Source organism: Cherax quadricarinatus, chromosome 51 (assembly GCF_038502225.1).
Source record: "Cherax quadricarinatus isolate ZL_2023a chromosome 51, ASM3850222v1, whole genome shotgun sequence".
Classification (NCBI taxonomy): Eukaryota; Metazoa; Arthropoda; class Malacostraca; order Decapoda; family Parastacidae; genus Cherax; species Cherax quadricarinatus.
This window is the reverse complement of record NC_091342.1, coordinates 24236721-24262028: the sequence shown is the minus strand read 5'-3', so window position 1 is coordinate 24262028 and position 25308 is coordinate 24236721. Positions and strand designations below refer to the sequence as shown.

The following is a 25308-nucleotide window of genomic DNA, read 5'->3' as shown; positions in this document are numbered from 1 at the left end:
GCTCAGTGTTGCCATGTTGACCTTCACTGCTCAATGTTGCCATGTTGACCTTCACTGCTCAGTGTTGCCATGTTGACCTTCATTGCTCAGTGTTGCCATGTTGACCTTCACTGCTCAGTGTTGCCATGTTGACCTTCACTGCTCAATGTTGCCATGTTGACCTTCATTGCTCAGTGTTGCCATGTTGACCTTCATTGCTCAGTGTTGCCATGTTGACCTTCATTGCTCAGTGTTGCCATGTTGACCTTCATTGCTCAGTGTTGCCATGTTGACCTTCATTGCTCAGTGTTGCCATGTTGACCTTCATTGCTCAGTGTTGCCATGTTGACCTTCATTGCTCAGTGTTGCCATGTTGACCTTCACTGCTCAGTGTTGCCATGTTGACCTTCAATGCTCAGTGTTGCCATGTTGACCTTCATTGCTCAGTGTTGCCATGTTGACCTTCATTGCTCAGTGTTGCCATGTTCACCTTCACTGCTCAATGTTGCCATGTTGACCTTCACTGCTCAGTGTTACCATGCTGATCTTCACTGGATAGTTTGTCAGTAACCATTAAGGATAATCTGAAAAAAAATTATTACCAACAATTTTAAGTTCACCCCTTTGGTTGCTGGACTATAAAGCTCCTGGGCCTCTTTAAGGCACTGACCTTCGGCTCTTGGGATGAAGGGGAAGGGACAAGTAGTCGAGCTGTAGCTCCTAGCTCGCTTAGGGTCCCTTAATTTCGACAGATACATCTTTCAAGAAAAATATCTCTTGTAATATGGTTGGATCAGAGGATACATCCGCAGTGTGCTGCTAGTTATGAGTTACAATAGTGAGAACACCCGCACTGTGCTGCTAGTTATGAGTACAATAGTGAGAACACCCGCACTGTGCTGCTAGTTATGAGTTACAATAGTGAGAACACCCGCACTGTGCTGCTAGTTATGAGTACAATAGTGAGAACACCCGCACTGTGCTGCTAGTTATGAGTTACAATAGTGAGAACACCCGCACTGTGCTGCTAGTTATGAGTACAATAGTGAGAACACCCGCACTGTGCTGCTAGTTATGAGTATAATAGAACACCCGCACTGTGCTGCTAGTTATGAGTATAATAGAACACCCGCAGTGTGCCCTTACGTGACATTGCTTGAACATAAACCTAATATTACACCTCCCTCTCTCCATATGTTTGTCTCTGCCTACCCTCCCATCTCTTTCTCTCTCTCTTTGTCTCTCTCTCTCTCTCTCTCTCTCTCTCTCTCTCTCTCTCTCTCTCTCTCTCTCTCTCTCTCTCTCTCTCTCTCTCTCTCTCTCTCTCGCTCGCTTCCTCCCCCCTTTCCTTCTCTTCCTCTCTGTTCTTTCATCTCGGCACAATTCCATCCGGCCATGCTTCTCCCGGCCAGACAAGGGAGCGGACAGCCGGATGAAGGGCGGTGGTCTATCGTCAGGCACAGGAGAGCCAGCAACTACATACATGCCACCTCTGGAAAACTCCCTAGCTGGCCAGAGTAATACCACTGGAAGCCTCCCTAGCTGGCCATAGTAATACCATTGGAAACCTCCCTAGCTAGCCAGAGTAATACCACTGGAAACCTCCCTAGCTGGCCAGAGTAATACTCACCTCTGGAAACCTTCCTAGCTGGTCAGAGTAATACCTCATCACTGGAAACCTTCCTAGCTGGTCAGAGTAATACCTCACCTCTGGAAACCTTCCTAGCTGGCCAGAGTAATACCACTGGAAACCTCCCTAGCTGGCCAGAGTAATACCACTGGAAACCTCCCTAGCTGGTCAGAGTAATATCGCTGGAAACCTCCCTAGCTGGCCAGAGTAATACTCACCTCTGGAAACCTTCCTAGCTGGTCAGATCAATGCCTCATCACTGGAAACCTTCCTAGCTGGTCAGAGTAATACCTCACCTCTGGAAACCTTCCTAGCTGGTCAGAGTAATACCTCACCACTGGAAACCTTCCTAGCTGGTGAGAGTAAAACCTCACCTCTGGAAACCTTCCTAGCTGGCCAGAGTAATACCACTGGAAACCTTCCTAGCTGGTCAGAGTAATACCTCACCTCTGGAAACCTTTCTAGCTGGTCAGAGTAATACCTCACCTCTGGAAACCTTTCTAGCTGGTCAGAGTAATACCTCACCTCTGGAAACCTTCCTAGTTGGCCAGAGTAATACCACTGGAAACCTTCCTAGCTGGTCAGAGTAATACCTCACCTCTGGAAATCTTCCGAGCTGGCCAGAGTAATACCTCACCTCTGGAAACCTTCCTAGCTGGCCAGAGTAATACCTCACCTCTGGACACCTTCCTAGCTGGCCAGAGTAATACCTCACCTCTGGAAACCTTCCTAGCTGGCCAGAGTAATACCTCACCTCTGGAAACCTTCCTAGCTGGTCAGAGTAATACCTCACCACTGGAAACCTTCCTAGCTGGTGAGAGTAAAACCTCACCTCTGGAAACCTTCCTAGCTGGCCAGAGTAATACCACTGGAAACCTTCCTAGCTGGCCAGAGTAATACCACTGGAAACCTTCCTAGCTGGTCAGAGTAATACCTCACCTCTGGAAACCTTCCTAGTTGGCCAGAGTAATACCACTGGAAACCTTTCTAGCTGGTCAGAGTAATACCTCACCTCTGGAAACCTTCCTAGTTGGCCAGAGTAATACCACTGGAAACCTTTCTAGCTGGTCAGAGTAATACCTCACCTCTGGAAACCTTCCTAGCTGGTCAGAGTAATACCTCACCTCTGGAAACCTTCCGAGCTGGCCAGAGTAATACCTCACCTCTGGAAACCTTCCGAGCTGGCCAGAGTAATACCTCACCTCTGGAAACCTTCCTAGCTGGCCAGAGTAATACCTCACCTCTGGAAACCTTCCTAGCTGGCCAGAGTAACCTCACCTCTGGAAACCTTCCTAGCTGGCCAGAGTAATACCTCACCTCTGGAAACCTTCCTAGCTGGCCAGAGTAATACCTCACCTCTGGAAACCTTCCTAGCTGGCCAGAGTAATACCTCACCTCTGGAAACCTTCCTAGCTGGCCAGAGTAATACCTCACCTCTGGAAACCTTCCTAGCTGGCCAGAGTAATACCTCACCTGGAAACCTTCCTAGCTGGCCAGAGTAATACCTCTAGAAACCTTCCTAGCTGGCCAGAGTAATACCACTGGAAACCTTTCTAGCTGGCCAGAGTAATACCACTGGAAACCTTCCTAGCTGGCCAGAGTAATACCACTGGAAACCTTCCTAGCTGGCCAGAGTAATGCCACTGGAAACCTTCCTAGCTGGCCAGAGTAATACCACTGGAAACCTTCCTAGCTGGCCATATTAATACCACTGGAAACCTCCCTAGCTGGCCAGAGTAATACCACTGGAAACCTTCCTAGCTGGCCAGAGTAATACCACTGGAAACCTACCTAGCTGGCCAGAGTAATACCACTGGAAACCTCCCTAGCTGGCCAGAGTAATACCGCTGGAAACCTCCCTAGCTGGCCAGAGTAATACCACTGGAAACCTTCCTAGCTGGCCAGAGTAATACCACTGGAAACCTTCCTAGCTGGCCAGAGTAATACCACTGGAAACCTTCCTAGCTGGCCAGAGTAATACCACTGGAAACCTCCCTAGCTGGCCAGAGTAATACCACTGGAAACCTCCCTAGCTGGCCAGAGTAATACCACTGGAAACCTCCCTAGCTGGCCAGAGTAATACCACTGGAAACCTCCCTAGCTGGCCAGAGTAATACCACTGGAAACCTCCCTAGCTGGCCAGAGTAATACCACTGGAAACCTCCCTAGCTGGCCAGAGTAATACCACTGGAAACCTCCCTAGCTGGCCAGAGTAATACCACTGGAAACCTCCCTAGCTGGCCAGAGTAATACCACTGGAAACCTCCCTAGCTGGCCAGAGTAATACCACTGGAAACCTCCCTAGCTGGCCAGAGTAATGCCACTGGAAACCTCCCTATCTGGCCAGAGTAATGCCACTGGAAACCTTCCTAGCTGGCCAGAGTAATACCACTGGAAACCTTCCTAGCTGGCCAGAGTAATACCACTGGAAACCTACCTAGCTGGCCAGAGTAATACCACTGGAAACCATACAAGCTGGCCAGAGTAATACCACTGGAAACCTCCCTAGCTGGCCAGAGTAATACCACTGGAAACCTCCCTAGCTGGCCAGAGTAATACCACTGGAAACCTTCCTAGCTGGCCAGAGTATTACCACTGGAAACCTTCCTAGCTGGCCAGAGTAATACCACTGGAAACCTTCCTAGCTGGCCAGAGTAATACCACTGGAAACCTCCCTAGCTGGCCAGAGTAATACCACTGGAAACCTCCCTAGCTGGCCAGAGTAATACCACTGGAAACCTCCCTAGCTGGCCAGAGTAATACCACTGGAAACCTCCCTAGCTGGCCAGAGTAATACCACTGGAAACCTCCCTAGCTGGCCAGAGTAATACCACTGGAAACCTCCCTAGCTGGCCAGAGTAATACCACTGGAAACCTCCCTAACTGGCCAGAGTAATGCCACTGGAAACCTCCCTAGCTGGCCAGAGTAATACCACTGGAAACCTCCCTAGCTGGCCAGAGTAATACCACTGGAAACCTCCCTAGCTGGCCAGAGTAATACCACTGGAAACCTCCCTAGCTGGCCAGCGTAATACCTCACCGTCACCCACTTCCTCTTGTCCTCTATCTCTTGTATTTCACTTTTTTCTCTTTTATATATTTAAAACCTCCCTACCCCCCTCTCTCTCTCTTTCTCATCCCTCCCCTCTCATCCCTCCCCTCTCATCCCTCCCCTCTCATCCCTCCCCTCTCATCCCTCCCCTCTCCCATTCATCCTGCCCTCCACAGGGGATTCCATGAGTTTAAGATAATTTATGTCCTGGATTTGTTGGGTTTTCCAGCCTATACGAGGTCATTAGGCCAGCCAGTCTTTTAAAAGGTCGGAAAAATGTATTTTATCTCATAACAGCAACCGAGTCACCTATATTAGCTATTTTTTGCCATTTCTTGCTGCTCATTACGCGCTAAACCTGTGCGGAGTCTTCTAACCTTGGAGCTGGTTCAGGCTCTATCCTCTGTCCCATAATTAAGGCTCTGCTGATGCATATAATACAGTATTTACATAACTGAATGGTAGTGCAACTGCGATTTTTTATGTACTCGTTACACTTATTTTTTGTGTGAAGTGATCAAGTCCTGGATAGTGGTGAAGTCTCGATCCTCCGGTCGCTTGTAAAGCACCGCATGCTGCCCTTCTTTCTCTATCACACTTGTATTATTAAGCTGTTTGTTGGTGTGGCTGTTTGTTGTTGGTGTGGCTGTTGGTTTGGCTGTTTGTTAGTGTGGCTGTTGATGTGGCTGTTTGTTGTTAGTGTGGCTGTTGGTGTGTTTGTTGTTGGTGTGTTTGTTGTTGGTGTGGCTGTTTGTTGTTGGTGTGGCTGTTTGTTGTTGGTGTGGCTGTTGTTGGTGTGGCTGTTGGTGTGGCTGTTTGTTGTTGGTGTGGCTGTTTGTTGTTGGTGTGGCTGTTTGTTGTTGGTGTGGCTGTTTGTTGTTGGTGTGGCTGTTTGTTGTTGGTGTGGCTGTTTGTTGTTGGTGTGGCTGTTTGTTGTTGGTGTGGCTGTTTGTTGTTGTGTGGCTGTTTGTTGTTGGTGTGGCTGTTTGTTGTTGGTGTGGCTGTTGTTGCTGTGGCTGTTGTTGGTGTGGCTATTTGTTGTTGGTGTGGCTGTTGTTGGTGTGGCTGTTGTTGGTGTGGCTGTGTTGGTGTGGCTGTGTTGGTGTGGCTGTGTTGGTGTGGCTGTGTTGGTGTGGCTGTGTTGGTGTGGCTGTGTTGGTGTGGCTGTGTTGGTGTGGCTGTGTTGGTGTGGCTGTGTTGGTGTGGCTGTGTTGGTGTGGCTGTGTTGGTGTGGCTGTGTTGGTGTGGCTGTTGGTGTGGCTGTTGGTGTGGCTGTTGGTGTGGCTGTTGTTGGTGTGGCTGTTGGTGTGGCTGTTGTTGGTGTGGCGGCTGTTTGTTGTTGGTGTGGCGGCTGTTTGTTGTTGGTGTGGCAGCTGTTTGTTGGTGTGGCAGCTGTTTATTGTTGGTGTGGCAGCTGTTTGTTGTTGGTGTGGCGGCTGTTTGTTGTTGGTGTGGCGGCTGTTTGTTGTTGGTGTGGCGGCTGTTTGTTGTTGGTGTGGCAGCTGTTTGTTGGTGTGGCAGCTGTTTGTTGTTGGTGTGGCAGCTGTTTGTTGGTGTGGCAGCTGTTTGTTGTTGGTGTGGCGGCTGTTTGTTGTTGGTGTGGCGGCTGTTTGTTGTTGGTGTGGCAGCTGTTTGTTGGTGTGGCAGCTGTTTGTTGTTGGTGTGGCAGCTGTTTGTTGTTGGTGTGGCAGCTGTTTGTTGTTGGTGTGGCAGCTGTTTGTTGTTGGTGTGGCAGCTGTTTGTTGGTGTGGCAGCTGTTTGTTGCAGCTGTTTGTTGTTGGTGTGGCAGCTGTTTGTTGTTGGTGTGGCAGCTGTTTGTTGGTGTGGCAGCTGTTTGTTGGTGTGGCAGCTGTTTGTTGGTGTGGCAGCTGTTTGTTGTTGGTGTGGCAGTTGTTTGTTGTTGGTGTGGCAGTTGTTTGTTGTTGGTGTGGCAGCTGTTTGTTGTTGGTGTGGCAGCTGTTTGTTGGTGTGGCAGCTGTTTGTTGTTGGTGTGGCAGCTGTTTGTTGTTGGTGTGGCAGCTGTTTGTTGTTGGTGTGGCAGCTGTTTGTTGGTGTGGCAGCTGTTTGTTGTTGGTGTGGCAGCTGTTTGTTGTTGGTGTGGCAGCTGTTTGTTGGTGTGGCAGCTGTTTGTTGGTGTGGCAGCTGTTTGTTGGTGTGGCAGCTGTTTGTTGGTGTGGCAGCTGTTTGTTGTTGGTGTGGCAGTTGTTTGTTGTTGGTGTGGCGGCTGTTTGTTGTTGGTGTGGCGGCTGCTGCTGTTGTTGTGGCTGCTGCTGTTTGTTTTTGGTGTGGCTGGCTGTTGTTGGTGTGGCTGTTGATGGTGTGGCTGTTGTTGGTGTGGCTGTTGTTGTTGCTATCATCCACAATAGAAATATAGGATAACTAGTTTTATTCTCTTAAATCATTTCATTAATATCCACTGTGAAAAAATCTCTTCAGCTTTATTTATTTTCTTCTAAGATCATCTGCCACCTGTTGGTGCCCTTGGAAGGTGTAAAAAAATCTCCCCCCCCCCCTCGTATCAGTTAGTCTTGGGCACCTTTAGTGTTTTCACTGCTTGTTCTCTTTTTCTAACTCTGGTTATCATTTACCAGCTCTTCCTTGGACATTTTCTAACTGTTCTTTGAGTTGTGTGGACACCAAAGAAAAAAAAACTTGCATACTCTAATTTTGGCTTAATGTATATTTTTAAGCATTTTTTATTTTTTTCATTTGTAAGTTTTAGATTTTGGTTTATATGAACTTAAAATAATTTTTTTTATTAATTATCTACCTTACATTTGTTCTCTCAGATTGTATCAGTTACTTGTTTCATATTCCGCTTTCTGTTTCCTTAACATGATATTCATATACAATAAATTCAAATGTCTGTTTTGTCACTATTCCCTCAATTTATTATTCATTAAGTAGAGATTTGTAGTCGTTATAGTATTTATTTTGCCTTAGACTTTTGCAACTACAGGAATGTGTAGTTTTCAATATTCCTTCTGGTAAGTCATGTGAATTAAAAAGTATGTGGGAGGAAGTATAGAGCCTTGTGGCACCCCCTCTGGTAGCACCCCCCTCTGGTGGCACCCCCTCAAGTGGCACACACTGGTGGCGCACACTGGTGGCACACACTGGTCGCACCCCCTCTGGTGGCACCCACACTGGTGACAACCCATCTGGTGGCACCCACACTGGTGGCACCACTGGTGGCACCTTCCCACGAAGATATTTATCTTGCAATTCTTCTCACTTTCCTCTTAAGCAAAATCTCTTATTCATGGCAATAATTCGTTGTTTATCCTCTTACATTTTGCAGTTATCACACAAGTCTTTTAAGGGGAGACTCCCTAAAATGCTCTTAAGAGGCACCTAAGGTCCCCCGTATTCTAATAACATGTTCATTTTTCCACTATAATCTTCTTTATACATAATTACTGTAACATTTGTTTCGTCTGGTTCGTAAGGTTAAGTCCAGGATCTTTCCTTAATTCATGGTATAACTTAACAAATCTTTGAGGACAATTGTGTTGCAGAGGTTTGGTTTTTGCTGAGACCTCTGCAACACAATTGTAATTATGAACAAGGAAGATTGTAGTGGAAAAATGAACATGTTATTAGAAGACACTGGTACTTATGTGCCCCTTAAACTCTCTAAATATAATTTTCCCAGTCCTTTCTTTAAAAATTTTCAGTAATTATTAAATAATTTTTATGTACATGATTATTTTTTATTGAAAACCGAATATTTTTTTTTTATCAGTTATTAGGTCATATTTTTGATGATTTAAAGTCACTTTTCTTCACCTTTTTCTTAGGATCCATTAGAAATTTCTTTACATTTTTTCCTCCAGTTATTTCGGCATCGTAGATTTAAGGTTCGTGTCTGTCATTAAAACTTGCTAAATGTTCCTTTGTAAACGAGAACTTAAACTTTCCATTAAATGCCTCGCACTTTTCCTCTATTTATCTGTTTTAACGGCAATCTCTTTCTTATTTGTTTTGTTTTTACCATTTCCTCTACTTTTTTACGTTTTTTTAGTAAGATTTTGTTCTACTTTTCTCTCGTCTGCTATTTCCTTTTCAGTGTTTTTTCTACCCTCTCTCCTCGTATTTACATATTTATTTCTGTCCTGCTTGAATTTTTTCCCTTGTTAATCTCTTTCTAAATTCTTTTCCCAAAGTTATATTTTTACGTAGCTCTCCAGCACCTTCCATTAAAACCATTAATATATCATCTTATTCTTCCAGAATAAATTGCTTAATTCTGTTTTCATATATATTAAAAAAACATTTTTCATTTTAATATATGTGTATTAAATATATATATATATATATATATATATATATATATATATATATATATATATATATATATATATATATATATAAAATATATATATATATATATAATATAAAATGTTCGAGCTTAATATTATCATTGATATATTCTAGTTAATTCTCTTTAAGAATTTTTGACTAATAGTAACTGTGTGATTCACTCTATCTCGTTCTTTCTCTCTTGTTCTCTTTCTCTCCTTTTTTTTTTCTCTCTCTCTCGCTCGCCCCCGCGCGCACACACAGGAATAAATAAAGGGGATGTAAATAGCGTGCTGAAAATTTCCAGCCAAGACAGGACTCGCAGCATTGGTTTCAAGATGGAAAAATTCAGATTCAGGAAGGATATAGGAAAGCACTGGTTTGGTAACAGAGTTGTGGATGAGTGGAACATACTCCCGAGTACAGTTATTCAGGCTAAAACGTTGTGTAGTTTTAAAAATAGGTTAGATAAATACACGAATGGGTGTGGGTGGGTGTGAGTTGGACCTGCCTAGCTTGTGCTACTGAGTCTGGTGCCGTGCTCCTTCCTTGAGTGGAGGTGACCAGACTGGGTGGGTCATTAGGCTAATCCCGGGGACCTGCTCCGCATGGGTCAGTAGGCCTGTTGCAGTGTTCTTTCTTATGTTCATCATGTTAAGGAATTTCGTTGACACTTTATTGACAGTGTCAGCCACTTCAAGCTGCCATTTTATTTTTTATTTAAAATCTCCAACTGAAGTAACTTTTCCTCCTTCACTCTCACTTTTCGTCCTTCACCCTCACTTTTCGTCCTTCACCCTCACTTTTCGTAATAAAGTACAGAATAAAGTGGATGCACATTTAGGTAATGTCTTCAAAAGTCCTTTTCTGATTTCCAAAAATTTATTATAATAATTTTAAAAGCAATGTGAAAATGTATTTAGCGTAATTATCACAAGATGAATATCCCTGGTAGACTGACTCTGCTTCCTTCCATCATACTGCCATACCCTCCCATGATACCCCCGTCCCATGCTACCCTCTCATGCTATCCCCCCACCTCTCATTCCTCAGACATAAAACTTCCCCTCCCATGCTCCCTCAGACATAAAACTTCCCCTCCCACGCTCCCTCAGACATAAAACTTCCCCTCCCACGCTCACTCAGACATAAAACTCACCTTCTCACACACTCCCATGTACCCCTTCCACACTCCCCAGACATAACAATTTAGGGGTTGACATTAAAACAGTGAGAGTTTAAACATCAGGGATACACTGGTCTACACCCGGGGTTTAAACACGAGTTTTCATTACATCTGGTCAAGTGCCGCTTTTCTCAGTCTTGTGAGATGTTTTATCGAAATTAATTAATTAATTAATCCATGTTAAGCGCTAAACCCAAGTGAGTCATTCAGTGCAAGACGTGTTGGAGGCTCGATCCTCCGTCGGGTGAGCGCCAGACAGACGCGCTTCCTATTTGTACTCAGATGTTCTGATTTATCGAAAGCTTTAATAAAATGCAAATAAATAAGGTGATATTCTTTATCGTGGTCCGCTGCCTCCAGCTCACCAGGTCACCAGAGGTGCGCTTGTCGAGGTGCCGTAGATGAAACAATAGTAAAGCTGTGTATAAAGTCTTATGATGGTGATGAACCGCATATTTGTGCCACACTTGGGTATCTTTGTTGTGGAAACGTTTCGCCTAACGCTTTTTCAGTCCAATACGGTGAAGAATGGTTGATCAGGAGAAGTTTGAGGTAATCAGTCCTTCAGCCTGGAGTCGGTGTGTTCAGACCATCAGTCTTGAAAAGTTCAGCATATACGAGGAGCTTATATACCGCGACTCCAGACTGAGGGACTGATTACCTCAAACTCCCCCTGATCTTCAACTATTCTTCTTTGTACTGGACCGAGGAAGCGACGGGTTGGCGATATGTTTCCACAAAAAAAATACTAAGTGTTGCACAAGTGTGTAATTCATAACCCTGTTTGTATTCTGTACCAGTTATGCACATTGTTATACTAGTGCAACTCTCACATACAGAGCTGCATTATAACTGCTTTCATAGGCTTGTAAACCAATTTCGAAATAGGAAAATTACTTCATGGATTTGCTCGTTTACAAGGTAATTGAACACATACTCCCATGCACTGATTGTGTTGCTTTCCGAGACTTTGTCTTTATGCTGCAGTTTCATCACTTACAGTATAAATACATTTATAATTTAGGTTTCAGTTTTCGTGAACTACTGCGTGCGTATTTACGTGCGTGACCTTGTGTACTTGTGCTGAGGTGTACCCGAGTCAGGTACAATATTCTGTACAGTCAGTAAAAGTGAATAGTGGTCATTGCTCGCTTTTCTAGTGTACGCATCCTAGTGTTCCATCATGCTAATGTTCCATCATGCTAATGTTCCATCATGCTAATGTTCCACAGCTTGGGCCACCGGACTTCTAATAAGGAACGATCGTTAACAGTATATGTGTCCATTCTTCGGTTTATATATATATATATATATATATATATATATATATAATTATAAATAAACCGGGTATCAAGCCTCAGTGGCGTCACTGGCGACAAATGATGCGTTTCACAATGTATTTAGTATCTCTACTAGACGTTTATCAAGGATTTAATAAAGTCTCATCGTGGGAAAACGTCTTAAAATAAATTTTTCACCTGTTTAAAATATTTTAGCTTCTCCACTTTCGGGTTCACCTCGTCAGCGTCTAGCAACTGTCTGGTATAAAAGACGGTGTTGTCAGCCCTCGGTATGAGTGTTCAGGTATTGCTGTGTTGCAGGTATGTGTTACCAGTTTACCTATTGTCAGCCACCAGTAACGAGTGTTTTTGTGTTGCAGGTTGTGAAGCGTGATGGCGCTGCTCCACCGCTTCGTCAAGCTGAACGACCGGGGTAACACTCATGTGTTCTCCTTCGTGGTGACCAGGAGTGTCACCAGGGACCTGCACCGTGACGTTACCAGCAAGGAGCTCACCTATGGCTACCAGCGCTGGGCTATCACCTTCTCTCGCTCTGAGAAGGTGTTAGGAGTCTATCTGGTGTGGCGTAACCCGTGTGAGGGCATGAGAGTCTACATAGACTTCACCTTCACCCTCCTCAACCGGGAACACTTCAGTGTCAATGAAGCATTCACTGGGAAGCAGGTTAAGTTTACCTTTGACTCGCCTGCACAAGGCAACCGTCGCCTCATAAACATGGAAGACCTTTACTCCCGCAACTTTACTGATGAGAATGGAGAGTTTCAGCTGGAGCTGACGGTGGCAAACATCAGGACGGTGTTCGAAGCTGAGCTTCGCGTCCCCCCGCCAATCAACGGCGGTGTCTCCAGCAGGAAAGATAAGAAGTACGAGTCTCCCTACTTCCACTTCGGTCATTACGACTGGCACGTCTCCGTCACGTCCTCCTCGGGAATGGAAGGTAGGCCTACGGTGCAGCTGCGGCGGCTGACCGGCTTCGACCACCAGTGTCGGGTTCGGTATCTAATGGTCATCGGGGAAGGCGAACGACGCGCCGACTCCGGCATATTGGACCAACTAAGCGACCATGACGGTCGGACGCCCGGCTGGACGCCGGCACGAACACGGCTTCACGACCTGGTGCACAAGAGTGTGCTGAGGCTGTACCTGGAGATGATCCTCGCCAACACCACCAGCGAGGTGCGGCTGCAGCCCCTACCCCACAACACCCCAACCTCCGTCCTCTGCTATGACAGGGACAAGCAAGCGTGGGCCCTCGAGCCTGACCTCCACTCAGACATGCTCAGACTCAAGCTGGTCTTCAATGATGTACACAACGTGCCCAGGAACCACCTCAGGTAAGCTCGGCAACTGAAAGTGGGAAGGTGAGAGAGGGATGGGACGGCAGAAGAAAAATAGCAAATAGTGAATAAAAATCAAGGTTGGGTAGGGAGAGATTGTAGGATTACTGGCAAGCAGAGAGTACAAAAAGATTTTTTCTTTTTCTGCTCAGTGTCGTTCTCACAAAAGACAGAAGAGGAGACAGAATGAGGGAAATCCAGATTTGCTTTATTTTGCCTTTGGACCGCTAAGTGTATTGAAACGAAGTCACCAAAGCGGGAGGGATGGGAAGGAAGGAAGGAGAGGGACACTGATAATATAATCAATTTAAGTCTTAAACCCACAGGGTCATACAGCACGGAAGGGATGTGCAAAGGTAGGAGTGAGAGAGAGGGGAGGTGTGAGGGGGTGAGTGAGGGGAAGCGTTAGGGAAGGGGAGTGAGGGGGGTGAGGGAAATCGCTGACCAACAGATGGCTCCCACTTCGCCCTATTCCTTATAAACATGTCTCATAATGCAAAACAACCACGGGGGGAGTTGAATGATAGCTCTAGACATTTCGTGTTGCAAGCAACACATCAAGAGCTTGCAATGTTCCAGAAGAGAGGAGATCCAAGCAAACACGCTCGCAGGAAGTGCGCTCCTTGTGAGCGTGTTTGCTTGGACCTCCTGTTGCAAGCTCTTGATGTGTTGATTGGAACACGAAAAGCCTAGAGCTATCATTCAACTCTACCCGTGGCTGTTTTGCATCTTATATCGCTTGTTCGCGATTTTTTCATAATGTCTCATTAAAAGGCTTTCAAATGAGATGAGGTTAGTAACAGTTCTTAGCTTGTAAAAAAAGGTATGGATGTGAAGCCTTGTAAAACCATTGTGTAAATAAAAAAGGGAAGAGAGGGAGGGAGGCAGGGAAGGAAGAAAGGTAGGGAAGAAGGAAGAGAGAGGGAGAGGGAGAGGGAGAGGGAGGGGGAGAGGGAGAGGGAGGGAGGGAGAAATCAGCATTTTCATATGATCAACTGACTTTATCTCGTTGATATCATAATGCTGTACGAATGTGCTCCACACGAGTCATTTATCCTCAGGATGACTCGAGTATGGAACACATTCGTACAGCATTACGATATCAACGAGATAAAGTCAGTTGATCAGATGAAAATGCTAGTCCACAGATTGCTCCAACTTCATCCTGTTCCCTACTTGTATGTTTCATAACAATAAAAATGCTTTCAAATGAGCTGATGTAGGTAACAGCTCTTAGCTTGTCAATAAAGTTAGGAATCCTTAACCTGTAAATAGCTTGTCAATAAAGCTAGGGATCCTTAACCTAACCTTGTCAAACCCTGTGTAAAAATAAGAGAGAGAGAAGGGGATAGAGAGGAAGGATGGAAGGAAGGATGGAAGGAAGGAAGGAAGGAAGGAAGGAAGGATGGAAGGATGGAAGGAAGGATGGAAGGAAGGATGGAAGGAAGGAAGGATGGAAGGAAGGATGGATGGAAGGAAGGATGGAAGGAAGGATGGAAGGAAGGATGGAAGGAAGGATGGAAGGAAGGAAGGGAGGGAGAGAGAGGGGAGAGGGAAGGGGAGGGGGAGGAAGGGGCGGTCGATAAAGCTGGCAACCCAAGGTTCTAGCCTCTGGGAGTTTTTAATATAGACACTCGTGTGTAGCGTCATGTAACTTGACAACATTAACCTTCCACCTTATTAACACAATCTTCCCCAGACTAAAATAAGTCTAGAACTGTATGTCACCCTTTCCTCTCCCCTCACACTGCCTTTTTCTCTCCCTCCCTCCATCCTCTCCCTCCATCTCCTTTACTGCCTACATCCTTCTCTTTCTTTACGTCCCTTGACTTCTTCTTACCTAGGTTATTAACATTTATGGCAAGGTTTAGGTCTTTTGAGTGGGTCTAATTAACTCTTTGTACACAAAGGGAGAGAGAAAAGAAAGAGGAGACCCGGGGGGTGGGGAGGGAATAACCCCCCCCCTCTCTCTCTCTCTCTCTCTCTCTCTCTCTCTCTCTCTCTCAACCTGGGATGAGAGAGCTTTCCTGCTACCTGACCAACCATTCACACAGCTGAGACAGGGGGCTTCCCATCACTTTCGACCTACGCGACTTGGGCCCATCCATACATAGGACCGAAAAAAATACTCTATAAATTAGAATTTGTGAAGCCTATGAATGATACCTACAGGTAAGGAACATCAATTAGTAAGTAATGAAACTTAAGGTGATACAGCAGGTTGATAAAACAAGATAATCATGGCATATTTATTGGGTTAAAAGAATGATGTACAGATATACTACTTCTACATGCCATGATAACATAATTCCTACATCCCTCCATTTCGAGACCCGACCGGTCAGTCGGAACGGAACTCTGACATAAGTCAGAGAGGATCTGTATATGCTACGTGTGTGTGTGTGTGTGTGTGTGTGTGTGTGTGTGTGTGTGTGTGTGTGTGTACGTGTGTACGTACCCGAGCGTCATTCAGTCGTATATGGAATTTGATTTTCATGTTGCATATTTTATGGTCGACAATGGACTGTTTCTTTGACACCGGCGAAGGGGGCTCTTAATCTGAGGAATTCGAGTTGCGCCCTTCCTGCCGAGTCATTCAAGGGGGCTTCTTGCTGGGGTATGGGCTTTGGATCCAGAGATGGGAAAATGGACCTCTTTTGTCAGTCCTGGGATGGAATCTAAATACCCGATATCCTTCCTCTAGTTTCGGCTTCATTGGCGAGATATTTGCTATTTTGTATAATTCCACTTCTTTCTTAATGTGGTCGTTGTGTGTTGTCTCATTCCACCCAGTGGAAATTAAACTATCTTGAGGCACGTTAATTGGTCTGGCATGACACACAGACATGACTCACAGACATCCTCCAGTACTACTACTGGAGGATGTCTGTGGATCCAGGAATGGCAAATGAGTGTGTATGACTGGATATAAGGTTCTTACCATTCATTCTCAAGGATGTTTTCCTACCACTTACTACCTTGAACATCAATAGACATACTTCCTAACTTTCCTTGTGACATTCCATACCGATCCCCGCACTCGTGTGCACTGCTCTCAGAGCTAGGAACCAGTTTCAGGTGATTACTCAGTTCTTGATTTCGGTTCCACTGTTAGACCTTTTTTCTTCTGACAGTTCTGACCATTGGCTTTTTACGATTTTCGAGTCTTTTTGCTAGTCAAACAAGGGTGCCCCCACGACATTTTCTCAACTACCTCAATATAAACTGTTGTGACTCTTAACTCCTAGCTCACGCTTTAAGAAATCTGCCACTGAAAACCACTTTCACTAAACGAGATTTTTCACACAGCATTTCCATCAGGCGCAAATAACTCGTTTTTCACCGAGTCTCTGGATAATCTTATGCTCAGGGCAATGAACTCCCAGACTGCTGCTGCTCTCCACTCTTCACCACTTGTCAATCTTCCACGGAGACGGGGCTCCTTTTCCAATACTCTCTCAATGACTTCGAGTCCGTTAGCAATGGTGTTGGTGGACCTCGAGATGTTTTCCATCCAACCTCAATTGTTTCTATCCATCGTCCTGCCATCGCTGTCTGGTATGGGAGGCTGCACCCTCAGGGTTACACAGACGACACATGACTCGCACACAGGCACCTCGTGGAAGACGTCCTGCGTCTCTCCAAGGACGACCAGTATATATTAATAGTCTTAACTATCAGAGAGTTCAGTAGACTAAATTTTCAACATCTTAACCTGCCTTCTTCTACCATGCAGTCTTCATTTCTCTTAATACTCTGTCTACGACTCTCACTAAAATCTAACTTACTGCACCCACTAAAACCTAACATTCACGTTCATTAAACCTCAGCTACTTGAACCCCTTCTACATAAACACCATTATAACGTATCGCTGTGTGACCCATGTGTGTTTAACTCTTGTTATTAAATATAATACCCTTTCTTCCTCAAATCAAGTCTAATAACCTCCCATTCCCTAGGCATTGTGTGATTACCATGGGTTTAGCGCTTCCCCTTGATTATACTCAACATTTGGCGCCTTGATGGCGATGGGTTCTTGCTCCAAGAAACTGTAATTACCATTATCTTCCTCAGTGATAAGTTATATAGGTAGAATTTATAACGAAGCCTGGTGACAGGTGTTAGGCAGGTGTCAGGTATATAATGCCAGGCGTTAAGCAGGTGTCAGGTATATAATGACAGGTGTTAGGCAGGTGTCAGGTATATAATGACAGGTGTTAGGCAAGTGTCAGGTATATAATGCCAGGCGTTAAGCAGGTGTCAGGTATATAATGCCAGCTGTTCGGTCTATAATGACAGGTGTTAGGTGTCAGGTATATAATGACAATTTGCTCCTAGGAGTTAGGCAGGACAAATGAGAGTTCAACTAGGCCTGAAGCCTAGTTGAATTTTGCCTACCAGGTGGAGGGGGGGCTAGACAGGTACCTGGTGGCTGATGTTAACCTCAAATGCCAGTTAAGACATTATTAAAATCGGGCTTAAAAAATAATTGGTGACAGGTGTTAGGCAGGTGTCCGGTAACTGGTGACAGGTGTTATGCAGATGTCTGGTGACAGGTGTGAACGTTGAAAATTTGAGGCGTTTTTGATGTATAACGATGATATAGAAGGGTAAAAAGACCTAAAGTTTGTTGAGAAATGTTCCGAAAATAGTTAAGTTTATTCTCGTTAAGCTTAATATGAATATTAATATTAATATGTTTCAAAATTTCTACCGTACTATAAATTTTTTTTAAGAAAATCCATTTGATAAAAAAAATTAAATATGGGCGAATTGTCAGCTAGACAACCCGAAACTGGCAGCCAGACAGCCCGAAACTGGCAGCCAGACAGCCCGAAATTGGAAGATACATTCTCTAGTTATTACATGGGAAATAGTTTAATAAAATATTAATAAAGCCCACCAACAGTGAAAGTTTGAAGCCTATCGAACAAGGCATTATCCGGTAATTGACCAGATTCAAATTAAAATACATCCACACTGATGGTTTGAAGCCGAGCAGAAGAGGCATGCTTTGTTTATAGAATGAAACTATCACACACTAAAGAAAAATAAACAAATTAGGGCTTGTGTAGCCCAATAATAAGGTGAAACTTACGTTTAGTAACGTTGACCAATACTAAAAGTTTGAAACCGATAAGAAGAGGCATTAATAAGTTAGAATATGGATTCCATCGATTGCAGGCTTTGTTAAATATTTTAGTGTATTGACAAATTTGCCCCCACAAGCGCTAAACTTAATGGGTATTATCCTGGCCGCGAGATGCATCAGCCAGTAAATATTGAAGGCATTTATCAGGAACGAAAATGTCGCAGTTTTACAAATAAAACTGACAGATGTGTGACTAGTTAATAGTTGGTGTGAGCGAAACATCGTCATAAACTTGTCTCTCGTGTAGGGGTTATTTGTGCATTGTACCAGTCACGGTACTGTGTATTGTACCAGTCACGGTACTGTGTATTGTACCAGTCACGGTATTGTGTATTGTACCAGTCACGGTACTGTGTATTGTACCAGTCACGGTACTGTGTATTGTACCAGTCACGGTATTGTGTATTGTACCAGTCACGGTGCTTTGTATTGTACCAGTCACGGTACTGTATTGTACCAGTCACGGTACTGTGTATTGTACCAGTCACGGTACTGTGTATTGTACCAGTCACGGTACTGTGTATTGTACCAGTCACGGTATTGTGTATTGTACCAGTCACGGTACTGTGTATTGTACCAGTCACGGTACTGTGTATTGTACCAGTCACGGTACTGTGTATTGTACCAGTCACGGTGCTTTGTATTGTACCAGTCACGGTACTGTATTGTACCAGTCACGGTACTGTGTATTGTACCAGTCACAGTATTGTACCCTTTTATTCTTTTTGTTGCAGCACTGACCCTTGTGGGTTTAGCACGCAGTTCTGATTGTAATAATTCTGGTGGATGTGGACTTCCAAAATGGAATGTCACTCTGCCATTGTCCAATTTTTTTAAGGTTTGAATCAACACCACCACAGACGCTTTTGTAAATTATCCCAGTCATTCCAGGATGCTGGAGTCACAGGGCGTCTGCACATGCCAGTTATTCCCGATCGGCTTCAAGTTTACCATCGGGTAAACTTGAAGCCGATCGGATAAGGCATTATCATGTTATGAGCGAGAAACGAAAAGTTAAAAGGGAGGCGGGGGGGGGGGGGGATGGAGGAATTCAGGCAACCACTTAAATGTTCCCATTCGAGTATACCAAATCATCATCAGTCATCATCAATAATCAATCATCATCATCATCAAAGGTAGTCGCCATAAGATACCGTTTCAAGAATTACTAATAAAATTAATATTAACTAAAGACAAACCGCACACAGGAGAAGGAAACTTACGACGTTACGGTCCGACTTCTTGAACCGAAACGTCGTCATAAGTTTTTCTCCTTTGTGCTGGTTATTCGTGTATTAGTCACGGTATTGTGCCTTTTATTTTTTAATATTAACTAAAAGTTGTACCTTGCAGATATGTGTGTTGGAACGCGTACTTGCTGCGGCGTGCGTCGCGGGGGTACGTTGAGTCCGTGTGCCTCACCAACGGACCGTTCAGCAACTACTACGCACAGGAGAGTACTGACGACGGTCTGATGATGGAGTCTGACGTACCCGTCAAGGAGGTAACCTAGTGAGCTTCTGATGTTAACCTAACCTGCCTTCACCAGCAGTGTTGCTGCTCTACTGGGAATGATAGTGGCAACACCAGCAGTGTGTTGCTGCTCTACTGGGTATGATAGTAGCAACACCAGCAGTGTGTTGCTGCTCTACTGGGTATGATAGTGGCAACACCAGCAGTGTGTTGCTGCTCTACTGGGTATGATAGTGGCAACACCAGCAGTGTGTTGCTGCTCTACTGGGTATGATAGTGGCAACACCAGCGGTGTGTTGCTGCTCTACTGGGTATGATAGTAGCAACACCAGCAGTGTGTTGCTGCTCTACTGGGTATGATAGTGGCAACACCAGCAGTGTGTTGCTGCTCTACTGGGTATGATAGTGGCAACACCAGCAATGTGTTGCTGCTCTACTGTGTATGATAGTGGCAACACCAGCGGTGTGTTGCTGCTCTACTGTGTATGATAGTGGCAACACCAGCAGTGTGTTGCTGCTCTACTGTGTATGATAGTGGCAACACCAGCAGTGTGTTGCTGCATTATTCTGTGATACTTGCATGGGAGGAACCAAGGGTAGCTGTGTTATATTCCATCACACAGGATGAGTTTCTTACATCATGTAATGAAATGTGTCCGTCAACCTACGCTGGGAGACTTGAGTCGGGCGGTGAGGATACGCTCAAGGATTCCACCTCGGGTTCAGCAGCTGAAGTTACTGGTACTTCAGAGTTACCATCTCTCGGGGAGTCTCTCTCTCTCGCTCTCGCTCTCGCTCTTTCTCTGCCTCTGTCTGCCCCTCTCTCTGCCTCTCTCTGCCTCTCTCTCTCTGCCTCTCTCTCTCTGCCTCTCTCTCTCTCTCTGCCTCTCTCTGCCTCTCTCTCTCTGCCTCTCTCTCTCTGCCTCTCTCTCTCTGCCTCTCTCTCTCTGCCTCTCTCTCTCTGCCTCTCTCTCTCTGCCTCTCTCTCTCTCTGCCTCTCTCTCTCTCTGCCTCTCTCTCTCTGCCTCTCTCTCTCTGCCTCTCTCTGCCTCTCTCTGCCTCTCTCTCTCTCTCTGCCTCTCTCTGTGCCTCTCTCTGCCTCTCTCTACCTCTCTCTACCTCTCTCTACCTCTTTCTGCCTCTCTCATGCACACAAACCCCACACACATACCCCACACACATACCCCACACACATACCCCACACACATACCCCACACACACACCCCCCACACATACCCCCCACACATACCCCCCACACATACCCCCCACACATACCCCCCACACATACCCCCCACACATACCCCCCACACATACCCCCCACACATACCCCCCACACACACCCCACACATATACCCCACACATACTCCACACATACCCCACACACACCCCACACACACACACCCACACCCCACACACACACCCCACACACACACCCCACACACACACCCCACACACATACCCCCACACATACCCCCACACACATACCCCCACACATACCCCCCACACATACCCCCCACACATACCCCCCACACACCCCACACATACCCCCCACACACCCCACACATACCCCCCACACACCCCACACATACTCCCCACACATACCCCCCACACACCCCACACATACCCCCCACACACCCCACACCCCCCACACATACCCCCACACCCCCCACACATACCCCCCACACACCCCACACATACACCCCACATACCCCACACATACACCCCACACATACCCCCCACACATACCCCCACACATACCCCCCACACATACCCCCCACACATACCCCCCACACATACCCCCCACACATACCCCCACACATACCCCCACACATACCCCCACACATACCCCCACACATACCCCCACACATACCCCCACACACCCCACAAACACACACACCACACACACACACACACACACACACACACACACCCCACACACACCCCCCACACACACACCCCACACACACACCCCACACACACACCCCACACACACCCTGCACACACCCACACACACCCTACACACACACACACCCTACACACACCCCACACACACACACCCCACACACACACCCCACACACACCCTGCACACACCCACACACACCCTACACACACACACACCCTACACACACCCCACACACACACACACCCCACACACACACACACCCCACATACACACACACCCCACATACACATACACACACACACACCACACACACCACACACACCACACACACACAAACACCCCCCCCCCCCCCCCACACACACACACCCCACACACACACACACACACCCCACACACACACACACACACACACACACACACACACACACACACCCCACACTCACACACACACACCCCACACTCACACACCCCACACACACCCCACACCCCCACACACACCCCACACACGCACACCACACACACCCCACACACACACACACACACCCCACACACACACACACACCCCACACACACACACACACCCACACCCCACACACACACACACACACACCCCACACACACACACACACACACACACACACCCCACACACACCCCACACATACACACACACCCCACACACACCCCACACACACACACCCCACACACCCCCCACACACACACACACACACCCCACACACACACACCCCACACACACCCCACACACACACCCCACACACACACACCCCACACACACACACCCCACACACACACACCCCACACACACACCACACACACACCACACACCCACCCCACACACACACCACACACCCACCCCACACCCCCCCTACACACACACCACACACACACACACAAAAACCCCCACCCCCCCACACACCCCACACACACACCACACACACACACATACACCCTACACACACACACCCCACACACACACCCCACACACACACCCCCACACACACACACACCCCACACACACACACCCCCCCCACACACACCCCACACACACACACACACACCACACACACACCCCACACACACACCCCACACACACACCCCACACACACACACCCCACACACACACACACACACACACCCCACACACACACACACCCCACACACACACACCCCACACACACACACCCCACACACACACACACACCCCACACACACCCCACACACACACCCCACACACACCCCACACACACCCCACACACACCCCACACACACACCCCACACACACACCCCACACACCCCACACACCCCACACACACACACACACACCCCACACACACACACACCCCACACACACACACACACCCCACACACACACACACACCCCACACACACACACACACCCCACACACACACACACCCCACACACACACACCCCACACACACACACACACCCCACACACACACACACCCCACACACACACACCCCACACACACCCCACACACCCACACACACCCCACACACCCACACACACCCCACACACACACACACACCCCACACACCATACACCCCCACACACAAACGTAACATAGCATATAAGCTTTTATATAAAACCCCTACTTTGTAAATCTGACCAGCAGCCAAAATCGAGGAGCCAAAACGAGTTACACTATATAGAAATGATAAATGGCCTAAAGAACAAATTGGATGAGGAATGGGAAAAAAAAAAATTTCCTTAGGAAACTGAGGTAATGGGCTATAAGCTAAGGGATGAGGTTGTGTAGCAGGTATGAAGGATAATTTTGGCTGAATGACTTCAAAACTGGGAAAGAGAAAAAACTGAAAAAAAACCATGTGGAAAAAAATAAGTGGCGAGATGGGGCAGCAGCAATGAGAGGAGGAGCAGAGAGAAATTTTCAATAGATAAAGATGGAAAATTATTAGCAGAGATGCTCTCAGACGATGGGGAAGCAAAGAAAGTAATAAAGTAAACAGTAAAGGAAATGAAGATAAGCAAGGCAGTCTTGAAGGAAAGGCAGTGAGAGAAAGAGGTTGCTGATGATCTATGGGCTCCAGGAGCCTGAGGGAAGGAGGGGAGATGGGTTTGGGAAACAGGAGATGGGAGGATGAAATGTACGCTTGTATCTATCACTGCGCAGGAGAACAGACTGAACGGGTGAAAAAATCAGAGGATAGCGCTACAACGTCCAGTCACGTTAACTTTATGGACAAATATAGCCAGGCACAGGATCCTGGAACAGACGCTGAAAGACATGCGATATTACCTCGAGTTGGTGGATGGTTACGGTACAGTTGAGGGAGAATGTAGATAAGTACAGTACACAGTACAGTTACAGTACATAGGTAAGTCAGTACACAGTATGATTAAAGTGCATATTTAAGTACAGTACACAGGTAAGCACAGTACACATGTGACAGTAAAGATTCGTTCGGAAAACTTGTCCATAGAACAGTGTTAGTAATAATAAAAAAGGCACAATACCGTGGCTGGAACGATACGCAAATAACCCGCACATAGAAGAGAGGAGCTTACGACGACCTTTCGGTCCGATTTGGACCATTTACAAAGTGACTTTGTAAATGGTCCAAGTCGGACCGAAACGTCGTCGTAAGCACCTCTCTTCTCTGTGCGGGTTATTTATGTAACAGTGTTATTACCTGGATCCCACACAGCAGCTCACATCAGAGATCATTCAAGGAACAATGTATGAATCCAGCATAACTTCCAAAATTAATTTGATAGCACTAGGTAATGGGGCCAATGTTATCAACGGGATTGAAGGAACGGGCCACAGCAGTCTCCATGTTTTCGGGAAGAATATAATAACTATAGTATATTAGCAGTTTTGTTGGGTCTGGTGTACCTCGTGTGTTGAGGGACTAACCACCTCAATATTTTTTCTCCAAGGCTGATGCACTGATTACATCTTCATTTCACCATTACACCTCCTGCCTCTCTGTTTGACTGAAGAAGCCTACCGTGTAGATGAAATGTTTCATCAATAAAGATACCCAACTGTTGCATATATCTTGATCATCAACTTGTCGGTATTTTTCACCATTTTCAACACGTCAACTTTCCGTACCTGGACTATTTTAAGTGTTGAACTGGCAACAGTAAATCATATCTCAACATTATACAGGAAAACAACAGTCGTAAGAAAACTTTGACTTGTTACGATGAACTTTATGAAGAATGGAACACTAGCCCAGTTTGAGTTATTAAAGGGTTTGTGCTAGGATCATCTCTGACATGGTCGGCTCGGGCAGCATCTCTGACGTGGCCCGCTCGGGCAGCATCTCTGACGTGGCCCACTCGGGCAGCATCTCTGACGTGGCCCACTCGGGCAGCATCTCTGACGTTGCCCACTCGGGCAGCATCTCTGACGTGGCCCGCTCGGGCAGCATCTCTGACGAAGCATTGTATTGGTGATAGCGTCTGATTCAACCTTACAGCTGTGAGGAGGAAAAGGCGTTCATCTAGATTTGGTTACAAAACTAGATTGATTACAACGAATTATAAGCATGCCGATGTTCAGTAATTATCAAACAACGGAAATATATCAGAAAAATCAATAAATGTGGAACTGACGCAGTCTAGCAACGCAACCCTTTGCTTTCTGAAAGACGCAAAACTATTGCTGGAAGTTTGAAGTCGATCAAACGAGGCATTATCCGGTTAACACACGGGTTCCAAAAAGTATTGACAATTTTGCCCGCGCACGAACAGAAATTTAATGGGGTAATATCTTGTCTTTAAAATGCATCAATAATTAAACATTCAAGTCATTCAGAAGTAAATTGATATATATTTAACGTGAATTATGTGGAATAAAAAAAAATTGACTGCATTTTTTGAATGGTTAAAAAGAAATAAAATTCTTTATTTCTCTGTTAATATTACAATGTGGGGTTTACATACAAGATATTATTACATATTACAAAATACTTATTAC

General features: G+C 46.0%; 1 protein-coding gene across 5 annotated transcripts in view; it reads left to right on the top strand.

Annotated features, from left to right (window-relative positions):
* The window catches only part of LOC128694595 (uncharacterized), a 693925-nt gene that overhangs the window by 432617 nt on the left and 236000 nt on the right, over positions 1-25308 (top strand). For 4 of the 5 annotated variants that reach the window (XR_011393423.1, XM_070095968.1, XM_070095970.1 and 1 more), the window contains 2 exons: positions 11810-12784; positions 19294-19444. Coding sequence is in view for 4 of the 5 variants with exons in the window: in XM_070095968.1 (XP_069952069.1) it covers positions 11823-12784; positions 19294-19444 (1113 nt within the window). In the remaining variant the exon portion in view is untranslated. Of the gene's footprint in view, positions 1-10977; positions 12785-19293; positions 19445-25308 lie in introns of those variants that run through there. The other variant, XM_070095969.1, reaches the window with a different exon arrangement.